General features: G+C 39.3%; 1 protein-coding gene across 2 annotated transcripts in view; it reads left to right on the top strand.

Annotated features, from left to right (window-relative positions):
• EEPD1 (endonuclease/exonuclease/phosphatase family domain containing 1) overlaps nucleotides 1-18,116 on the top strand; it is an 82,086-nt gene extending 63,970 nt beyond the window's left edge. For both annotated transcript variants that reach the window (XM_081346498.1, XM_081346499.1), the window contains 2 exons: nucleotides 13,275-13,469; nucleotides 14,039-18,116. In XM_081346498.1, the coding sequence (XP_081202624.1) occupies nucleotides 13,275-13,469; nucleotides 14,039-14,238 (395 nt within the window). In that variant the 3' untranslated portion in view covers nucleotides 14,239-18,116. The remainder of the gene's footprint in view (nucleotides 1-13,274; nucleotides 13,470-14,038) is intronic.
• The last annotated feature ends 750 nt before the right edge of the window (nucleotides 18,117-18,866 follow it).

Below are 18,866 nucleotides of genomic sequence, written 5' to 3'. Positions count from 1 at the left end.
ATGCTGGGAAAGATCGAGGGCAATAGAAGAAAGGGACGACAGAGAATGAGGTGGCTGGATGGAGTCACTGAAGCAGTAGGCGTGAGCTTAAATGGACTCCAGAAGATGGTAGAGGACAGGAAGGCCTGGAGGAATGTTGTCCATAGGGTCGCGATGGGTCGGACACGACTTCGCAGCTAACAACAACAACATGGTAAGGTTTCTGGGTTTAAGGTGAATAGTAATAAGACTAAGATATTATCCAAAAACGTATCTATGAGTGAAAGGGATATGTTATCTAAATTAACAGGTTTTGAAATAGTGAAGAAGGTTAAATATTTAGGAGTATATATTGCGGCCTCAAATGTAAAATTGTATAAGAATAATTATGAAACACTATGGTTGAAGGTACAAAGGGACTTAAATAATTGGAAAAAATTACAATTATCATTACTGGGAAGAATTGCAGTTGTTAAAATGAATGTTCTACCAAAGTTTCTCTTTTTGTTTCAAATGATACCTATATTGAAAAAGGATGCCAACCTTGATCAATGGCAGAAGGGTATTAACAAATTTATCTGGGCGGGGAAAAACCAAGAGTTAAATTTAAGATTTTACAAGATGCCAGGGAAAGAGGGGGACTCAAGGCGCCGAATTTGAAATTGTACTATGATGCGGTTGCCTTGACCTGGATTAGTGATTGGCTTAATTTAACCAACAAGAGAATACTTCATCTTGAGGGATGGGATCTGGTATATGGATGGCATGCATATTTGCTTTACGATAAGAAGGTGGACAGGGCTTTTAAATCCCACATTCTTAGAAGTGCTTTATTGCGTGTCTGGAAAAAGTATTATTATAAGTTAAATTATAAAATACTGATTTGGGGAATTCCTGGACACGCGATAGAGGGCGTATGTATGGGAGTGAGTATGGATATGGTTTCCTACAAGGAATTACTTAGATTGCAAGGGAATGATTGGCAACTTAAATCATTAGAGGAGTTAAGACAAGAAAATATAAGTTACTCTTGGTTTCAATATACCCAATTGAAAGCTAGGTGGAAGTTAGATCAAAAGGTTGGCATGACAATTACAGATCAAAATTTAGTAAAACAAATTAGAGATTTAAATTGTGCACATATAAAGAGGATATATAATGCTTTAATTGAATTGGATTCGGAAACGGAATTGGTTAAAGACTTTATGATAAAGTGGGCACAAAATATTCAGGAACCAATCTCGTTGGACACCTGGGAGATAATTTGGGTCAGAAATGTTAAATTTACTCAGGCTCAAAACTTAAGAGAAAATTTTTATAAAATGTTTTATAGATGGCATCTGGATCCCAAGAAGTTGTCCAACATGTATCCTAATTCACAGTCTAAATGTTGGAGATGTGGTAGTTCAGAAGCTACCTATTTTCACATGTGGTGGACTTGTAGAAACATAAAAGCTTTTTGGATCAAAATTTGGTGGAACATTCAAAAGATTTGTAAGAGAAAGATAAAGTTTTTTCCGCAATTATTTTTATTGGGTATTGTTGTAGATTGTGATGTTAAAGAAACTAATTTGATGTTGAATATGATAACAGCAGCATGGTTACTGGTGGGACAATATTGGAAGAAGGATAGTTTGCCCACTATAGAAGAATGGGTGTTTAAAGTTTCGAATCTTGCAGAAATGTCTAAGATTTCTGCTTATTTGAAAGATCATTCACAGGAAAGATATATTTCAGTTTGGAGGAGATGGATAAATTATATTCAGAACAAATATGGGACTAAAAAGTTCCATTTAGCTTATGAGTAGATTTTAGTGGGATATTGTTATTGGTACTTTGTTTGTAGTTATGTTAAAGGGGAGTTAAAGCACATTATGAATTTGGTTAATTGTATATTATGCATAATTTTTATTTAGAATATGATTATTGTAACTATAATCCTGTATTTAGCTCTGGGAAGTGGGGGGGTTTGGGGTGGGAGGGATTTGGGGATATATTGTAAAATTTTGTTTTTGTAAAACTCTTTAATAATAAAAAAAAGATATAATATTGTGGAATGCAGTATTCATCCTGTAGCTGAACTCAAGGCCTAAGAAAATTGATCTTTAGCCAGGATTCTATTCCCCCAGTTGTAGGAAAACTTGAAGAGCACTAAGACTCTGATGCTACCTTAGTTTTAAAGTTATGGATACAGTTGTATGATAAGTAGGACAAAGCATGACCCTGAAAAAGGTTTTGTATTGCTTGCTCAAATTTGTGCACATCTTTCTTAGCTGTAGCTGTTGCAAAGAACCTTCCCTCCAAATAATAATGAATACATCTGGATTGTAGAGGTACAATATGCATTTAATGTTTTTCTATTACTTCTTTAAACATCTGCTGTAATATATGTGTGTATATATGTAAATACTTATGACTATTGTTAAACACGTTAAACACTTATGACTATTGTTAAACACGTTAAACTATGAGGTAAACCCAAACTGACAGGAAAACACACGGGGATTTTGACAGCTGTCAAAATTCCCCGCCAGAGCGCAGGCGCAGCCGACTCACAGCTCGCGGCTGTCAAAACAACGGAGAGCCGCCGGCCACGAGGAAGAAAGAGCTGTCAGAGAGCGGGCCCAACGATTGGACGAGAGAGGCGTGGCGCGAAAAGACTAAACCCTGATTGGTCCAGCCAGCCGGCAGCCGGCTATAAAAGCCGAACGAGTTTGTACCCCTTTTGCCTTGCTCCCAAATAAACCTTGTTAGCCAGCCTGCTGTCCCAGCGTGGTCCTTCAGCTACTTCACTGGCGGCGAGGATGGGATCGCTCCACTGAGCTGAAGTCACGGCCGAGGAAGAGAGTTCCCGGCCAAAGAGCAGTCACTGGAAGTTCTAACTTCCCGAACGGAGCAGACCCCAGGATCCGGACAGCATGGCCAATTTCGGGCGCGTCAGGGAGTTCGACACCCGCCATCCGGAGCGATGGGAATCGCATCTGGGGCAGGTCGAGGGCTTCCTCCTAGTCAGCAAAATTACCGACAACCGAGCAAAGGCCGCCGCACTCCTCTATATCAGCGGTCCCCCGGTCTACGATGCCGCAGTGGGGCTGTTCAGCCCCGTGCCGGTAGCCGAAGTATCCTACGCTGACCTCGTTGACTGGCTTAACAAACACTACATGCCGGCCCGCTCCAAACTGTACTGGCGGGTACAATTCGCCCAAAGGAAGCAGCGGCCGGACGAAGCTGCAAACGATTTCATCGCAGGGGTCTGGCACGCCGCCCGGAGCTGCAGCTTCCCGGATTTGGAAGACCGATTCCGGGACCAAGTGGTCATACGCTTGCGGGACGAACGCCTCCAGAAGAAACTCATATCGAAGCCAGATATGAGCCTAGCCGAGCTCGCCAGAGAAATAATGGCCTACGAGGATAACCATCGGAAGAAAGCGGCCACGACCACACCTGAAAGCCACGCAACAGTGTACCAAGACGAAGCGACCTTCAGCGATGACAATGAGTCCGTAGACCTCACCGATGGGGACGCACTACAACGCCGGATGGAGAGATGACAACCCCGAAGGAACGACACTACAGACCGCCAAAAAGCAAGAAACCTCCTGCCACCACAAAGAGACCAACGCCCCAACTGTGCCAGCTGCGGGGGCAACCATGCCCGGGGCAGCTGCTGGTTCCGCAACGCAAAGTGCCACAATTGCGGTAAAACCGGCCACATCAAGCCTGTCTGCCGAAGCCGCCCCCGCGACAACTTACACGAACTGGAGTCCAACCCCCCAGGTAGGAACACCCCTCAAAACAGCAGGGAAAAAATTCAGGGGGGTTTAGTGGAAACGGAAGATGAGGTGAATAGCTTAAGTCCCAAAGTAAAAATTAAGGCCAAAATTCAGGGAGTCACCTGCGACATGGAGGTCGACTCCGGGTCAGCAGTGTCCCTAATCTCGTTTAAAACATACCAGGAAATCTGCCGCCAGCGCAAGAGGAAAATTCCCTTAGGAAAACCCCACATTCAGCTGGCAGATTATCAGAAAACCCCCATCCAAAGGTTTAAGGGACCCCTAGAAGTCTTAGTAACTCCAGGGAACCGCACCAATTTAATAGGGCTGAACTGGTTCAGCCCCTTGGGCATTGCCATCACAGGGGTAAACTGTACAGGCCGCCAGCCTCGAAGCCGTCTGCAACAAGTATGCAGACGTCTTCGACGGCTCGCTAGGGAAATACACAGGCCCCCCCATCTCCTTAAAACTAAACCCGACCGTCCAACCCATTAGAATAAGAGCCAGGAGGGTTCCATTCGCCCTCAAGAAAAAAATTGAGGACGAACTGGAACGCCTCATGAAACTAGGGGTACTCGAACCTACCGACGGGGGAAGCTGGGAAACCCCAATAGTAACCCCCGTCAAGCCTAACGGGGAGATAAGACTATGTGCTGACTATAAAGCAACCCTAAACTTAGCTCTAAGTCCCCACGCTTACCCGGTTCCAGCGGTGAGAGACGTCCTCGCCTCCATCCGCTCCGGCGCCATCTTCGTGAAACTTGACCTCACGCAGGCGTACTTGCAATTGCCTGTAACCAATGAGACCACGGATACACAAACAATCGTGACGCACCGCGGGGCTTTCAAAGTAAAAAGGCTACAGTTCGGCATTTCGGCAGCCCCGGGGATCTTCCAAGGCATAATGGAGAAAACCTTAAAAGGAATACCCGGGGTCTGCCCATACTTCGACGATGTACTCATCGCCGGAGAAACTGAAGCCAACTTAGCAGATAGGCTGTCAGCTGTCTTGGACCGGCTCAGAAAAGCCGGTCTCAAATTAAAAAGAGAGAAATGCTCCATTGGAGTCACTTCTACAGAATTTCTGGGCTATAAAATTGATGCCAAAGGCATCCATCCTACCAGTGAAAAATTAGAAGCTATTCAAACAGCCCCCAGTCCCAAAAATAAACAAGAACTCCAAGCCTTTTTAGGATTACTAAACTTCTATCACGCATTCCTACCTCACAAGGCTACAATAGCGGAGCCTCTCCACAGACTATTAGACAAGGGCACTGCCTGGTCTTGGACTAGAACACATGAAAACAGTTTCCAATCACTAAAAAGTATTATCTGTAACAGCTCTACGGTCACTCTTTAGGGAGGAGGTCCCAGTGTGCATCGCTTGCGACGCCTCCCCCTACAGAATTGGGGCAGTATTAAGCTACCTATATAAGGATGGCACACAAAGACCAATCGCCTTCTATTCCCGCACACTATCAAAAGCACAAAGGAACTATGCGCAGATAGACAGGGAGGCTCTAGCCATAGTAGCAGGCGTAAAAAAGTTCCATGATTATCTATACGGAAGACCCTTCACCATCTTCACCAATCACAAGCCACTTTTGGGGATTTTCACGGGACAAAACAACCCCCCAAATTTTATCCCCGAGAATTCTGCGCTGGTCCACCTTCCTGTCAGCGTATTCATACAGACTAATACACAAGCCAGGAAGGGAACTAGGACACGCTGATTGTCTTAGCAGACTGCCCATCCAATCAAAAGATACAGACCCAGCTCCTGCAGGAAACATATTAGCAATATCCGAACTACCGGAGTGCCCCCTCTCCGCTAAAATCATAGCCAAAAACACAGCCAAGGATAAAATCCTAAGCAGGGTCCTACGATGGGTGACCACAGGATGGCCAGCCAAATGCCCGGAACCACACTTCCAACCATTCTTTAACAGACAACACGAATTGTCGTCCCACTTAGGATGCCTCTTGTGGGGGAACAGGGTAGTAATACCCAACAAAAACATACCACAAACCCTAGACACACTTCACGAAGGACATCCTGGGACAGTTAAAATGAAATCCCTAGCGAGGAGCTATGTATGGTGGCCCGGAATTGATAAGGAAATAGTAACCCACGTGGGGGGATGTTACCCTTGCCAATCAACAAGAGGTGAACCACCCCACGCCCCAGTGCATAAATGGGAGACTACTAGGAACCCATGGTCCCGCATCCATTTAGATTTTGCGGGACCAATCCGGGGACAAAGTTTCTTAGTAATTGTAGATAGCTATTCAAAATAGCTCAAAGTAATGCCCCTTAAGAAAACCACTTCAGGATCCACCATACAAGCACTCAGGAGGGTCTTTGCCACCCACGGCCTCCCAGACGTCATAGTTTCAGATAACGGACCACAATTCACTTCTCGTGAATTTCAGATGTTCGCTATGAGGAACTCTATTAGGCTGGTCACATCAGCGCCGTTCCACCCATCGACGAACGGGATGGCAGAAATCATGGTTCGCTCAACCAAAGAAGCCTTAAAAAAGTTCGTAAAGGGAGACTGGCACCGCCGGCTCAGCCAATTCCTCATGGCCCAACATACCACACCATGTACCACAACCGGCAAAACACCAGCAGAACTCAGGTGGGGCAGGAGGCTAATAACACGGCTGGACAGACTGCACCCCGATAACAACATCCCAGAACCAGAACAACCCCCCCACCACGCACATTTTCACTGGGACAACTAGTTTGGGCCAGGTCATATACCACCAACAACAAATGGGTCCAAGGGGTCGTCATACAGCAGACAGGACCTATCTCCTACCTAATACACACTACATCCGAAGGCAATCAACGGCGACACGTAGACCAGCTCCGACCCAGACAACCAGAAAACACATCACACCACCAAGACCTCCCCGCAACCAATGACCCAACTCCACCCCCCGACGACATACTGCCAGCACCACCGCAGGAGGAAGGGGAACGAGAGAACGAAACACCCCTGCGTCGATCCGGCCGAACCAGGAGAGCACCAGCCTATCTACAAGATTACGAATGGGCAGGCAGCAACGACCAACAACAGGGGGGAGGAAGCAATCCTGGGGAAGGGTAAGGGGTGTAATATATGTGTGTATATATGTAAATACTTATGACTATTGTTGTTTTTTATTGAAAAGTTTTAACATACAGTTTATCTTTAACAATCCCCCCTCCCCTCTCCCTCCCTCCCTACCCCTCCCCCCCTCCCCCCCCCCGACTTCCCAGAGCTAAATACAAGGTATAGAAAAAAAACAATCATAAACAACCATACACTAACAACCATAAACTCTAAAATCTATCACTCTCTAGCTTATATAGGACAATACAAACCTTAATAATATTAAATATATATAGAGAAGAAAAAAAAAGAAAAAAAGAAAGAAAAAGAGAAGGAAGACTTATTCAAATGCTACATGAAACTTCTTAACCCTATATTTGTTCTGGATATACTCAATCCATTTTCTCCATTCCATAATATAACGTTCTTGCGAGTGATCTTTCAAATAAGCCGAAATCTTTGCCATCTCTGCCAGGTCGGAAACCTTTAAAGTCCATTCTTCTATGGTCGGCAGTTCCTCTTTCTTCCAATATTGACCTATTAAAAGTCTTGCTGCCGTAATTAAATTCAACATCAACTTAGTGTCCACAACCGTAGCATCTGTGATTATTCCCAACAAGAAAAGTTGCGGACAAAACTTTATCCTTTGCTTGAAAATCTTCTGCATATTCCACCAAATTTTTATCCAGAAGGCCTTAACCTTTTTACAAGTCCACCATACATGAAAATATGTTGCATCTTCATCACCACACCTCCAACATTTTGGTTGATAATTCGGATACATACTTGCAAGCTTTTTAGGATCTAAATGCCATCTATAAAACATTTTATAAAAGTTCTCTCTTAAATTTTGAGCTTGTGTAAATTTTACGTTCCTCACCCAGATCTTCTCCCACGTGTCCATTGTAATAACTTCTTGAATATTTTGGGCCCATTTTATCATACAATCCTTAACAAGTTCTGTTTCTGAGTCAATCTCTATCAATGCAAGATATATCCGTTTAATATGTGCTGGTCCCTGATTTCTAATTTGCTTTATCAGATTTTCATCAGTCATTGTAAAACCAATTTTCTGGTCTTCTTTCCACCTGGCCCGTAACTGAATATATTGAAACCAAGTTTGAACAATCTCCTCATCTCGCAAGAAGCTATATGGTTTCAAACTCCAGACATTTCTTTCCAAGCTTAAAATCTCTTTATACGTAGTCACATCATGTTTAAAACCCACATTTATATTTTTTGGAATTGCCCACAATGGTATCTTACAGTCTAACTTATGTCTGTACTTCTTCCAAACTCTCAGCAATGCCTGTCTTAAAATATGCACTCTAAACACATTATCTACCTTCTTATCATACAACAAATATGCATGCCAACCAAACAACAAGTCGTGGCCCTCAAGATTTAATAATCTCTCTTGTGTCAAGTTAATCCAATCACTTATACCTACTAACGCAACAGCTTCATAATATAATTTAAGATTAGGCATTTTAAGACCACCTCTTTCACGAGTATCCTGCATAATCTTAAGTTTAACTCGTGGCCTTTTCCCTGCCCAAACAAATTTATTGATACCTCTCTGCCATTCCTCCAAATTAGAATCTTTCTTAAGAACCGGTATCATTTGAAATAAAAATAAGAATTTAGGCAGGACATTCATTTTTACTGCTGCGATTCGCCCCAACAAAGACAATTGCAATTTTTCCCAAGTCTCCATTTCTTTTTGGATTTTTCCCCACAATTTTTCATAATTATTTTTATATAATTTTGTATTAGAGGGCGACAAAAGCACCCCCAAATATTTGACCCTTTTGACAATCTCAAATCCAGTTAACCCTTCTAAAAGGGCCTTTTGCGATGCTGTCATGTTTTTGGCCAAAATTTTAGTTTTTTGTACATTAACTTTAAATCCAGAAACCTTCCCATATTGCATTATTATCTCCATCAGGTCCACAACAGAGCTCTCCGGCTGGGTCACTGTAACAACCAGATCGTCTGCGAACGCTCTCAATCTATAATCCTGATCTCTAATCTGTATACCCTTAATTCTTTCCGAACTTCGTATTTTTACCAATAATATCTCCAATGTTAACACAAATAACAAAGGCGATAACGGGCACCCTTGCCTTGTACCCTTCTCAATATTACATACTTCTGACAAACTATTGTTAACTATTATTCGAGCTGTTTGTTTTTGATATAATGCCCTAATTGGTTGCAAAAATTTATCCCCAAAATTCATTTTATCTAAAACTTTCATCAAAAATTGCCAATTCAATTGATCAAAAGCTTTTTCAGCATCTAAAAAAATTAGCGCCGCAGGGATCTGGTTGTTCCTTTCCAAAAATTCCAACACATCAACTATATGCCTCACGTTATTTTTCATTTGCCTACCACTAATAAACCCAGTTTGATCCCCATGAATCACCCGTTGCAGAACCCTCATCAATCTATTAGCCAACACCTTAGCAAATATCTTGTAGTCTGTATTTAATAGTGATATCGGTCTGTAGTTTTTTACTTGAGTAGCATCTTGGTCTTCCTTCGGAATCAGAGAGATAAAGGCAGTTCTCCAAGATGGAGGCACCTTTCCCCCTCTCTGGATTGTCTGGAACAATTCCTTTAACGGTTTAACCATCTCTAATTGTAAATTTTTGTAGTAGGCCGCAGTCAGACCATCTGTACCTGGCGCTTTATCCACCTTCAACTCCTTAATTGCTGTGAGTATTTCTTCTTCTGTAATCAATTGATTAATCTCCTCTTTTTGTACTTGCGTAAGAACCGGGATGCTAGCATTCTCCAAATATTCATCAATGTCTTTTTCGTTAATCTTCTCCTTAGCGTATAGTTTAGAATAAAAATCCACAAAGGCTTCCTTAATAAAATCCTGTTGAAACACTACCTTCCCCTTATGTTCAATTTTGTCTATGTTAGAAGCCCTCTGCTTTTTCCTTAGTCTATAAGCTAGCCATCTACCTGGCTTATTAGCATTGCAAAAAGTATTATGCCTGGCAAACCGCAAGTTGGTTGCCACTTGATCAGCCATTAATTTATCAAATTGTCCTCTTAATAGCTTGATAGCCTCCTTGGTCTTCACATCCAATGGATTCAAAATCAAAGCATTCTCTTTTTCCTTAATTTCATTCTCCAATTCCTTCCTTCTAGCTTCCAAAGTACGTCTATGTTTATTATTCATATATATCAACACTCCTCTCATATAGGCCTTGCTAGCATCCCAAACCATATCCATAGAAGTATCCTTATTCATATTAATTTCAAAAAAATCCTTCATTCGCTGTTTACACTCTTCCACATTTTTCTGGTTTCTAAACAAGTTCTCATTTACGCGCCACGAGCGCCTATCTCTGTTGTCCTTATTGATCTCTAACCATACTGGGCTATGGTCAGAAATAGCTCTTGCACAAATCTTTACCTTCTTAGTCCTAGAAAAAAAATCATTAGTCAGCAAAATAAAGTCAATCCTAGAAAAAGATTGATGTCTATCAGAAAAAAAAGTATAATCCTTTTCATGCGGGTGTGTGTCACGCCAAATATCTCGCAATTCCAAATCATCCTTCATTTCGAAAAAAGACTTAGGCAATCTGGCATGACACGGAACACGCTTAAAAAAGCCAGCCTTATCCATCTGTACGTCCAAAACGCCATTCCAATCCCCCATAAAAATAAACGATTTGTAATCCAACTGAGTAAGCTTTTTTCTATTACTTCTTTAAACATCTGCTGTAATATATATGTGTATATATGTAAATACTTATGACTATTGTTAAACACGTTAAACACTTATGACTATTGTTAAACACGTTAAACTATGAGGTAAACCCAAACTGACAGGAGAACACACGGGGATTTTGACAGCTGTCAAAATTCCCCGCCAGAGCGCAGGCGCAGCCGACTGACAGCTCGCGGCTGTCAAAACAACGGAGAGCCGCCGGCCACGAGGAAGAAAGAGCTGTCAGAGAGCGGGCCCAACGATTGGATGAGAGAGGCGCGGCGCGAAAAGACTAAACCCTGATTGGTCCAGCCAGCCGGCAGCCGGCTATAAAAGCCGAACGAGTTTGTACCCCTTTTGTCTTGCTCCCAAATAAACCTTGTTAGCCAGCCTGCTGTCCCAGCGTGGTCCTTCAGCTACTTCACCTGCGTGGCTACATATTTATGTCCTCATCTTTATGGTGTTGCAGAGTTTTAAATGGTTTGGCTTTCTCAGCTACTGCCACAAGTTTTGCTAGCCAGTTACCCCGATGTTAATTTCTACTTGTCTCATTCCAGGTGGTCATGCACAGAACAGCTATTGGATCAGTTTTGAAGCTGGAAAAGAGATGGGCCTAAAAGCCTATTAGTTCTTTAAAATCAAATTATTTCTGTGAAAGAAATCACAATTTCCATGTCATGGTCACACATACACAAGTATAGTTAGGATGAGTTTCTACACAGAAGCAATGTGTTTGGTGGTGGAGATTTATAATGATTGAGGTTATCAGATGTTAGATATCAAGTCTTTTTCATGCAGTTAGTATTTCATCCACTACAAATTTACTGTTAAATGTGACTCCCTCATCTAGTTACTTTGTAGTCTGTAGCATGTAATTGCAGTAGAACGTGTACTTGCTGCCTCAATAGATACTATTAAAAATAATTAATAAATTCTTAATTTATAAAAAATACTGTAATAAGTTAAAAGTTAAGTTAAAGGTTTACCTTGTTAATAAATTCTAAGTTAAAATAAAAATAATAATAAATGTATATTAAAATAGTTAATAACTTGTAAAATATTGCTAGCTTAGTGACTACTTTTATGCTTTTCATAAACCCAAATAATTATAATTTTCACATTAATCATGGATACTCATTAACTTCAAATCTTTTTTTGCTCAGTAAACTAGTCACTATATAAATCAATGAATCAGTCTATCAATAGATTATACTTATTTAAATAGAAAAAGGACCTAGTCTGACAAGACCAGATTATTTCTTATAAAACATGTGGCTACTACTGTCAGTTCTGAGACCAAGTAAAAGTACTTGATTAAAATAAATCTGTAGGATAGAGACTATTTTTAAATTCAAACAATTGAAGAGTTGTGGCAGAATAAATCCATGGGAGGAATGGAGCTGTATACAAAAATTAGGAAAGAACAATAAGAACAATTATTGGGTATCTTAAAAGGAAATGGGAGAAATCAATTACTAGTATTTGCAAACTTTTACCTACTTACCTAGACATAAAGCTCTTTTGGGGAGGATTTTCAAGCTGCAAAATTTATATTTAATGTATAAATATTTATATTTTAATGTATAAATAAGAACAGGAGGATTTAGGATAAAACTGTCTGCAGTTTTATTCCTGCACAACGTTTTCTCATACCCTTTGAACAGACAGATTAGCATATTAGCAACTCAACTTGTATTATAGCACATTTATTATTGTATATTAATGTTATATTAATAATTTATATTAATAATAACATACATGTTATCAATATAACTTAATTGGAAAAAAAGTTGTCAATATCTCTGAGCTATCATTTAGTGGTCCTCTGATTTTCACAGCCAAATACTATATGGTAGTCCTTTTACATTCAATTTAATGTACTTTTTAAAAAAACGATACACATATCTATATTTTTCTAAATGTTGTCTCTTTAATCTTGCTAAACTCATGATTTTCTTTCCTGCAATCCAAATGAAAAAGAAACAAATAATTAAGTAGATAATATTAAATTAAGAATAATGGAAAGAACAGAATAAATAAACCTATTCATTTGGGTAAGAGAGTTATCCTCAATAATTTCATTTTAGGTGAACAAAAAGACCTGTGTGATGCACTGTCAGTCACATCACTATGTTTGCCTAATTATTTGTTTAGCATTATTGTATACTAGTGCCGCATAACAGAGTGAGCGCCTGTTACTCGTCCCATCTTCTGCCAACCTAGCAGTTCGAAAGCACGTAAAAAAATGCAAGTAGAAAAATAGGGACCACTACGGTAGGAAGGTAACAGCATTCCATGCGCCTTTGGCGTCCAGTCATGCTGGCCACATGACCATGGAGACGTCCTTGGACAATCGCTGGCTCTTCGGCTTTGAAACGGAGATGAGCACCAGCCCCTAGAGTCGGAAACGACTAGCACGCATGTGCGGGGGAACCTTTACCTTTATACTAGTACCATATTCCATTTTATTAGCAAATAAAATGGGGATAGGTTGTAGTACTAACAATTTGAAATGACAAAGGGTTTTGGATAGATTAGAACCAAGATTTGAGAATAAGGTCAATGGAAGAGACTGTGGTATTATAGCAAAGACATTCTCACAGAAGCGATCTCCTTAGTGATATAGCATCTGGATATCAGTTCTGACATTCTTCCACTAACCTTTTATGACTGTACTGTTCCCAATCTTAGGTGAAAAAGATGTGATTATTTTGGGTGACTTTAGTCAGCCCCCTGATAGTAGTGACCATGATTTGTTACGAAAGGAAAAGTTCCACCATCTTGTTCCTGCAAGTACATTCACAAACATCAGCACAAAGAATCCTCAAGGTTCCAAGTCTCTGGACAATATCTGGATCAGTCGTGGCTTGAAAAAGATTTTCACTGGTAAGATTCTATTTTGGGGGGAGATGAATATTGAGAACATTGAGTTTCAATTATTGTATATATCATTGTTAGTTCAGCGACTACTTCAAATATAGCAAGTGTTATTTTGAAGTGTGCCTTTCAGTGTTATGCCAGCTTTATGAAGGCTTTTATCTTGGCATATCTATTTATATTCATAATATAGCCAGATATTTTGCTTCTTGGGGAGGTTGGGAGTTGTTTCTAACATATTTAAAACCTACCAATTTGTTAAAGGTTGCTACATGTGGATGTTTTACATTAGAATGGCCAATGTTTTATTGACCAAGGCTTGTATGTAACATTTATGGGAAAATCAAGGGCTATAGTATTGTCAGCCTTGGAACTTAACCTTCATGTTTCTGAGCACTAAATAGGTTTGTACTCACTTAGTTCCTTGATGCTATAATGTTTGATGTACTGTCTTTAATAAAAAAAACCCACATATTAATATTTAAAAGTAAGAAGCTTTCGTGTCATTGTAAGTATTTCTTTTGTCTTTCCAAATACTGACATTCATCTTTTTCTCCTGCATCTTTTTGTTTCCACAGGTCATTGGGCAGTTGTAAGAGAAGGTCTTACAAACCCCTGGATCCCTGATAACTGGTCATGGGGTGGAGTAGCATCAAGTCACTGTCCAGTTTTAGCTGAATTTTACCTTGACAGGGACTGGAATAGAAAGGATCTAACTCGAAATGGAGGTGGAGTGATAGTGGAATGCACTGATGAGAATTCTAAACATGAGCGGTGATGAAAAAGATGAAAGCTACTTTTTTCTTTCCCCAAAAGATGGTTAGAAGATAGCTTCGCTCAAGGCCTGACATTGAACAAGAACTGCTGTGTATTTTGTTTTCATTTAAAAATGAATAAGCTTCTGCTTTTAACAATTCTCTTTCCTATTCCCACTTCTGACCCCTTTGTGGGCGTTTTAGGATATCCCATTGCCACTGTGTGGATTGTGACTTATGGAGACATGGAGGCTTCTGTGGCTGGATATACTTGGATAACTGCAAATAAAATTCACTTTTTAATAGTGTTTGTTCACAATCTTCTTTCTTCTACTTCTAATAAAATACTATAATTGAACCTAATAGCTCATGGAAGAGGAGACATGGCCAACCAGTTTTTAATATTCTGTTATCTACTTGAGATACTTCAGAATAGAAAAAAATCTTTAGTGCTATTGGCATATAATACCTAACTTGTACTTTACTGCAGCCAATAGTCTTGACCTAGAGATGTCATGAGCTACATCATTTGAAGTAAAAAAAAACCCACCAAAATTCATTGAAAAGCAGATCACTCTACAATTAAGATTATGTTTGCTTTATCTGGTGCCTTCTAGATCAGGGCTTTTCAACTGGTGGTACGTGTACCACTGGTGGTACTTTGGCACCTGGAAGGTGGTATGTGACCTGCTAGACAAGTGTAGCGGGGCAGAGGAATGAGCTGAAGCAGCGAACCGCACAAGCCTGAGGGAGAGTCAGCTGGTGCCGCAAGCCTGTCGGCTCGGCAGAAGCCCCAGGATCGGTGCGCACAACTACCTGCTGATTGGCACTTCTGCAAGCTGCAGAGGTGAGACAGAGGCCCCAGAATCGGTGCACACAGATACATGCTGATCGTTGCACCTGGAAGAGAAAAGGAGGAGGAGGGTGGAGAGAGGAGAGGATACAAAAGGAGGTGGTTTTGGTGGGAATGGGAGAGAAAGAACAGGGAAAGAAGGGGGTGGAGAAAGAGAGATGGAGGAGAGTTCTTTGAGACAAGCAGAGGGAGAGAAAGGGATAGAACAGCACAAAGATTAATGTTAGAGAAACAGGCACAGGTTTGCCAGTAAAAGTATGGTATGTGGGTGTACGGATAGTCCTCAACCTACGACCACATGTGAGCCCAAAATTTATGTTGCTAGGTGAGAAATTTGTTAAATGAGTTTTGTCCCATTTTACAAACTTTTCTTGCCACATTTGTTAATTACTGCAGTTGTTAAATTAGTAACATGGTTGTTAGGTGAATCTGGTTTCTCCATTGACTTTGCTTGTCAAAAGGTTGCAAAAGGGGATCACATGACCCTGAAACATCATAAATATGATTCAGCTGCCAAGCATCTGAATGTAAATCACATGACCCTGGGGATGCTGCAAGTCATAAATGTGAACAATGGTCATAAGTCACTTTTTTCAGTGCCATTGTAACTTTGATCAGTCACTAAGTGAACTGTTGTAAGTTGAGGACTACCTGTACTTTATCACTTTTTCCTTTTTTTTTTTGGTCATTGAGTTTTTGACACCTTGCTAGGCAACTGGTGGTACCTGAATATTGCAATATCCTAAAAATGGTACAATCTGTAAAAATGTTGAAAAGCCCTGTTCTAGATTGCTTAATTAAAAATATAATTAAAAAATTTAATTAATAATTAAAACTCCCTAAGTCCCAACTAGCATGATCATTAGAACCTATTTATTCCTAGAACTTATCAAATGAAATCTAAACAGCCCTTAGCCAGTTCTGTCCATAAGGGCATGCCTGATTTATATTTCATTCATTTAAATAGTATATGTTTATTAACTATCATAGTTTGAAAGTATATGCAAAAGTTCTTATAAGGTATCAAAAGGTGGTACATAAAGAGGAATCAATTATATATAATACAATGGTTTCCCCCAACTTTCAGATACAGTAGGCATATAGTTCTCAGGGACGGCTCCCGTCTTCCGCGTCCAGATTCGCATCGCTGGGGGGTCCAAAAAGGACCGAAGAGTCACCCTGGATGGGTGTCCAGACAGGAGGAGCTTTTGCAGAAATGCGGGGGGACAGCAACCCCCTCGTTAGTGCCTGCATTCCCTTTGTACCGGCAGACGAAAGACTGACCATAGGAATATGGCCAGCTCCTAGGCTGTAGACAGTCAAAGTCAAAACTACCATCAGGCAACATTAAAGCAGCGTGGAAGAGATGAGGGTAAGATTCCTCTCTTGTACCTTAATCATCTTCTTTTCACCTAATTAAGCTGCTAAGTACTTTCCCCCCTGTGGAGAGGGAGGGGGAATTTAACCCTCCCTTCGGAAGGCGGCAAACAAACTCGGGTGTTTTTTGGAAACAAAAGAACGTTTAAGAAAGAAATAACAAAAGAACTCTTAAAGTACTTGGGGGACACCCAGTGGCTAAATTAGAAGTTGCAATTCTGATTTTCTCTTTAAAAAAAACAACCAAGAAAATATTTAAGAAAGCAAGATAAAGAGTAACCTTGAACATCAGATGTGAAAGCTTACAATGGAAGAGTTTCAAAAACAAATTCATGCTCTGTGGGAAATATCTTACCAAACTTATCAGCTCCTTTCTACAGGTGGCGATGAAATAAGAGCTTTTGGGAAAGAATTAGAAAGTATCTCGATGAAACAAACTCAAATTCAAACTGTGACTACAAGTAATATTTTACTGGGACAGAACTTAACAGAAGAAATTGAACAATTAAATACACCGGTAGAAGAATTAAATAGTCAACAAACACAGGTTTTTGAAGATGGTGATGGAGAAAATTTGGAAGGAAGTTTATTTGGACCAGGACAATTGTATCAAGAGGTGAAAATAATAAGATTTGGTGCTGTTGGCAGATTGTTTAATTCTTCAAAGGTGGAGACTGGGGTCCACTTCAATATGATATAGTAATACAAGAATGCTTTGATGATACTGAGGCAAAGAAGCGTAAAATGACATGGCAAAGGAAGAAAGCAAGAATAAGATTGAAGAAATATGAACATTTTTAGGAGGCCAAATAGATAATATTAAAATAGACAGGTTGGTACTGGGATTACGAGAATGTTTTGATGAGTAGATAAAAATATTAATTAAAAATAATAATAAAAATAAAAAACAAAATACGAATGTATGAATATTAACATTGAAATATTGAGTTTTTCTAAATGATATGGGTTAAGATATATATATGTTAAGAATGATAGAATGTAACTAATATATTTGCATGCAGAGACATGAAGGATGTATTGAATGTTAAAATGGAACAAATATTGGTTAATTTTTAATATGTGGAAACTAAATGAGAAACAAGAATATTTTATTGTCCTTTTTTTCTTTTTTTTTCCTCCTTGTGATTTGTATCTTAATGACTACTATTTTAAATATTGTATAATTGATATAGATATGGAAATGAGATAAATGAGAATTGGACTACATTACTAGGTATTGAAGAGAATTGTATAAAGGAAAAAGAGGATTTTTAGTAATATGAAATTGAGAAATCTTAAATGTTTTAATTTTATTATCAATGTAGAATTAAAGCTAGAAAAAATAGATAAGGTGTTTGATGTTTTAAAGATGGAATGTTAAAATATGAAATATACTAAAATATTGATGGATATATATTCAAAAAATAAAATAAAATAAACTATTAAATGATTGATGGATAGCAATAAGAAATATGTTAATTTAGATAAGAGAGTATATATCGAAGAAAAAAAAGTAGTAGTATTGGTTATAAATAACGTGGAGATTTGTAATATGTATTTGTCTGAAATGGAGCTATTGTAACTTGGATACCACGTTGCTTTTTAAAGATATTATTGTAAATATTGGAAAACTAATAAAATATTATAAAAAAGGAATATAGTTCTCAGAACAAACAGTAAGCATGGAAAAAAATTATGTTAACAAAACAAAGGATGCTGAAATCAGTTAGATTGAAATGACCCTACTGCAATTTCCATTCTTAAATTATTATCCTCTATAAAGAAAAATAATCTGTTGCTCCATTCATTACATTGTGAAGCTTTAGCCGGGGGGGGGGGGAGGAATTCCATGTCTAACAACAAGGGAAATTGTGGGGAAGTGATAAACAATCTTTTGTGTTTCATGTTTACTCTACTTTTATCAAATGCATTATCTAGCAAGGATAATGTTGGAGAATATTTCAATGCAGTTTCTTGCTATTCCTTTTATTGAACTTGGGTTCAGGATGGCATAATTGGATTTGTACTCTGAATTCTGTTGGTTCAACCTTTGCCTTTTTGGATGTATCTCCAGGTTCTATACAAGTGAAACCACTATTCTGAATCTTTTTTTAAAAAAAAAATCTGTAATATCGAATCTAAAATAACTGAGGAAATCAGATTGGGAAAGTTGCTTTGTATTGCAGCCAAATAGTTGGTTGACTTGGTATAACTTCTTAAAGCATGCTTAAAGCCAAGCATATAGAAATAATGTTTCATAATCACTCATCTGATAATATAAGGGTACTTTTTAAATTGTGATAATTTGATAAAAGAATTGCACTTGTTAGTTCAAATACATTTATCTAGCAATAACTTATTTCAGATTATGTATATAACCATAATGAGACTATCTGGGGAGAGACATACTTTATTTTATTA

This window comes from Vipera berus (genome assembly GCF_964194415.1).
Source record: "Vipera berus genome assembly, chromosome: Z".
In the NCBI taxonomy this organism is placed as follows: domain Eukaryota; kingdom Metazoa; phylum Chordata; class Lepidosauria; order Squamata; family Viperidae; genus Vipera; species Vipera berus.
The sequence above is the reverse complement of the archived record's forward strand: the minus strand, read 5'-3'. Positions and strand labels throughout refer to the sequence as shown.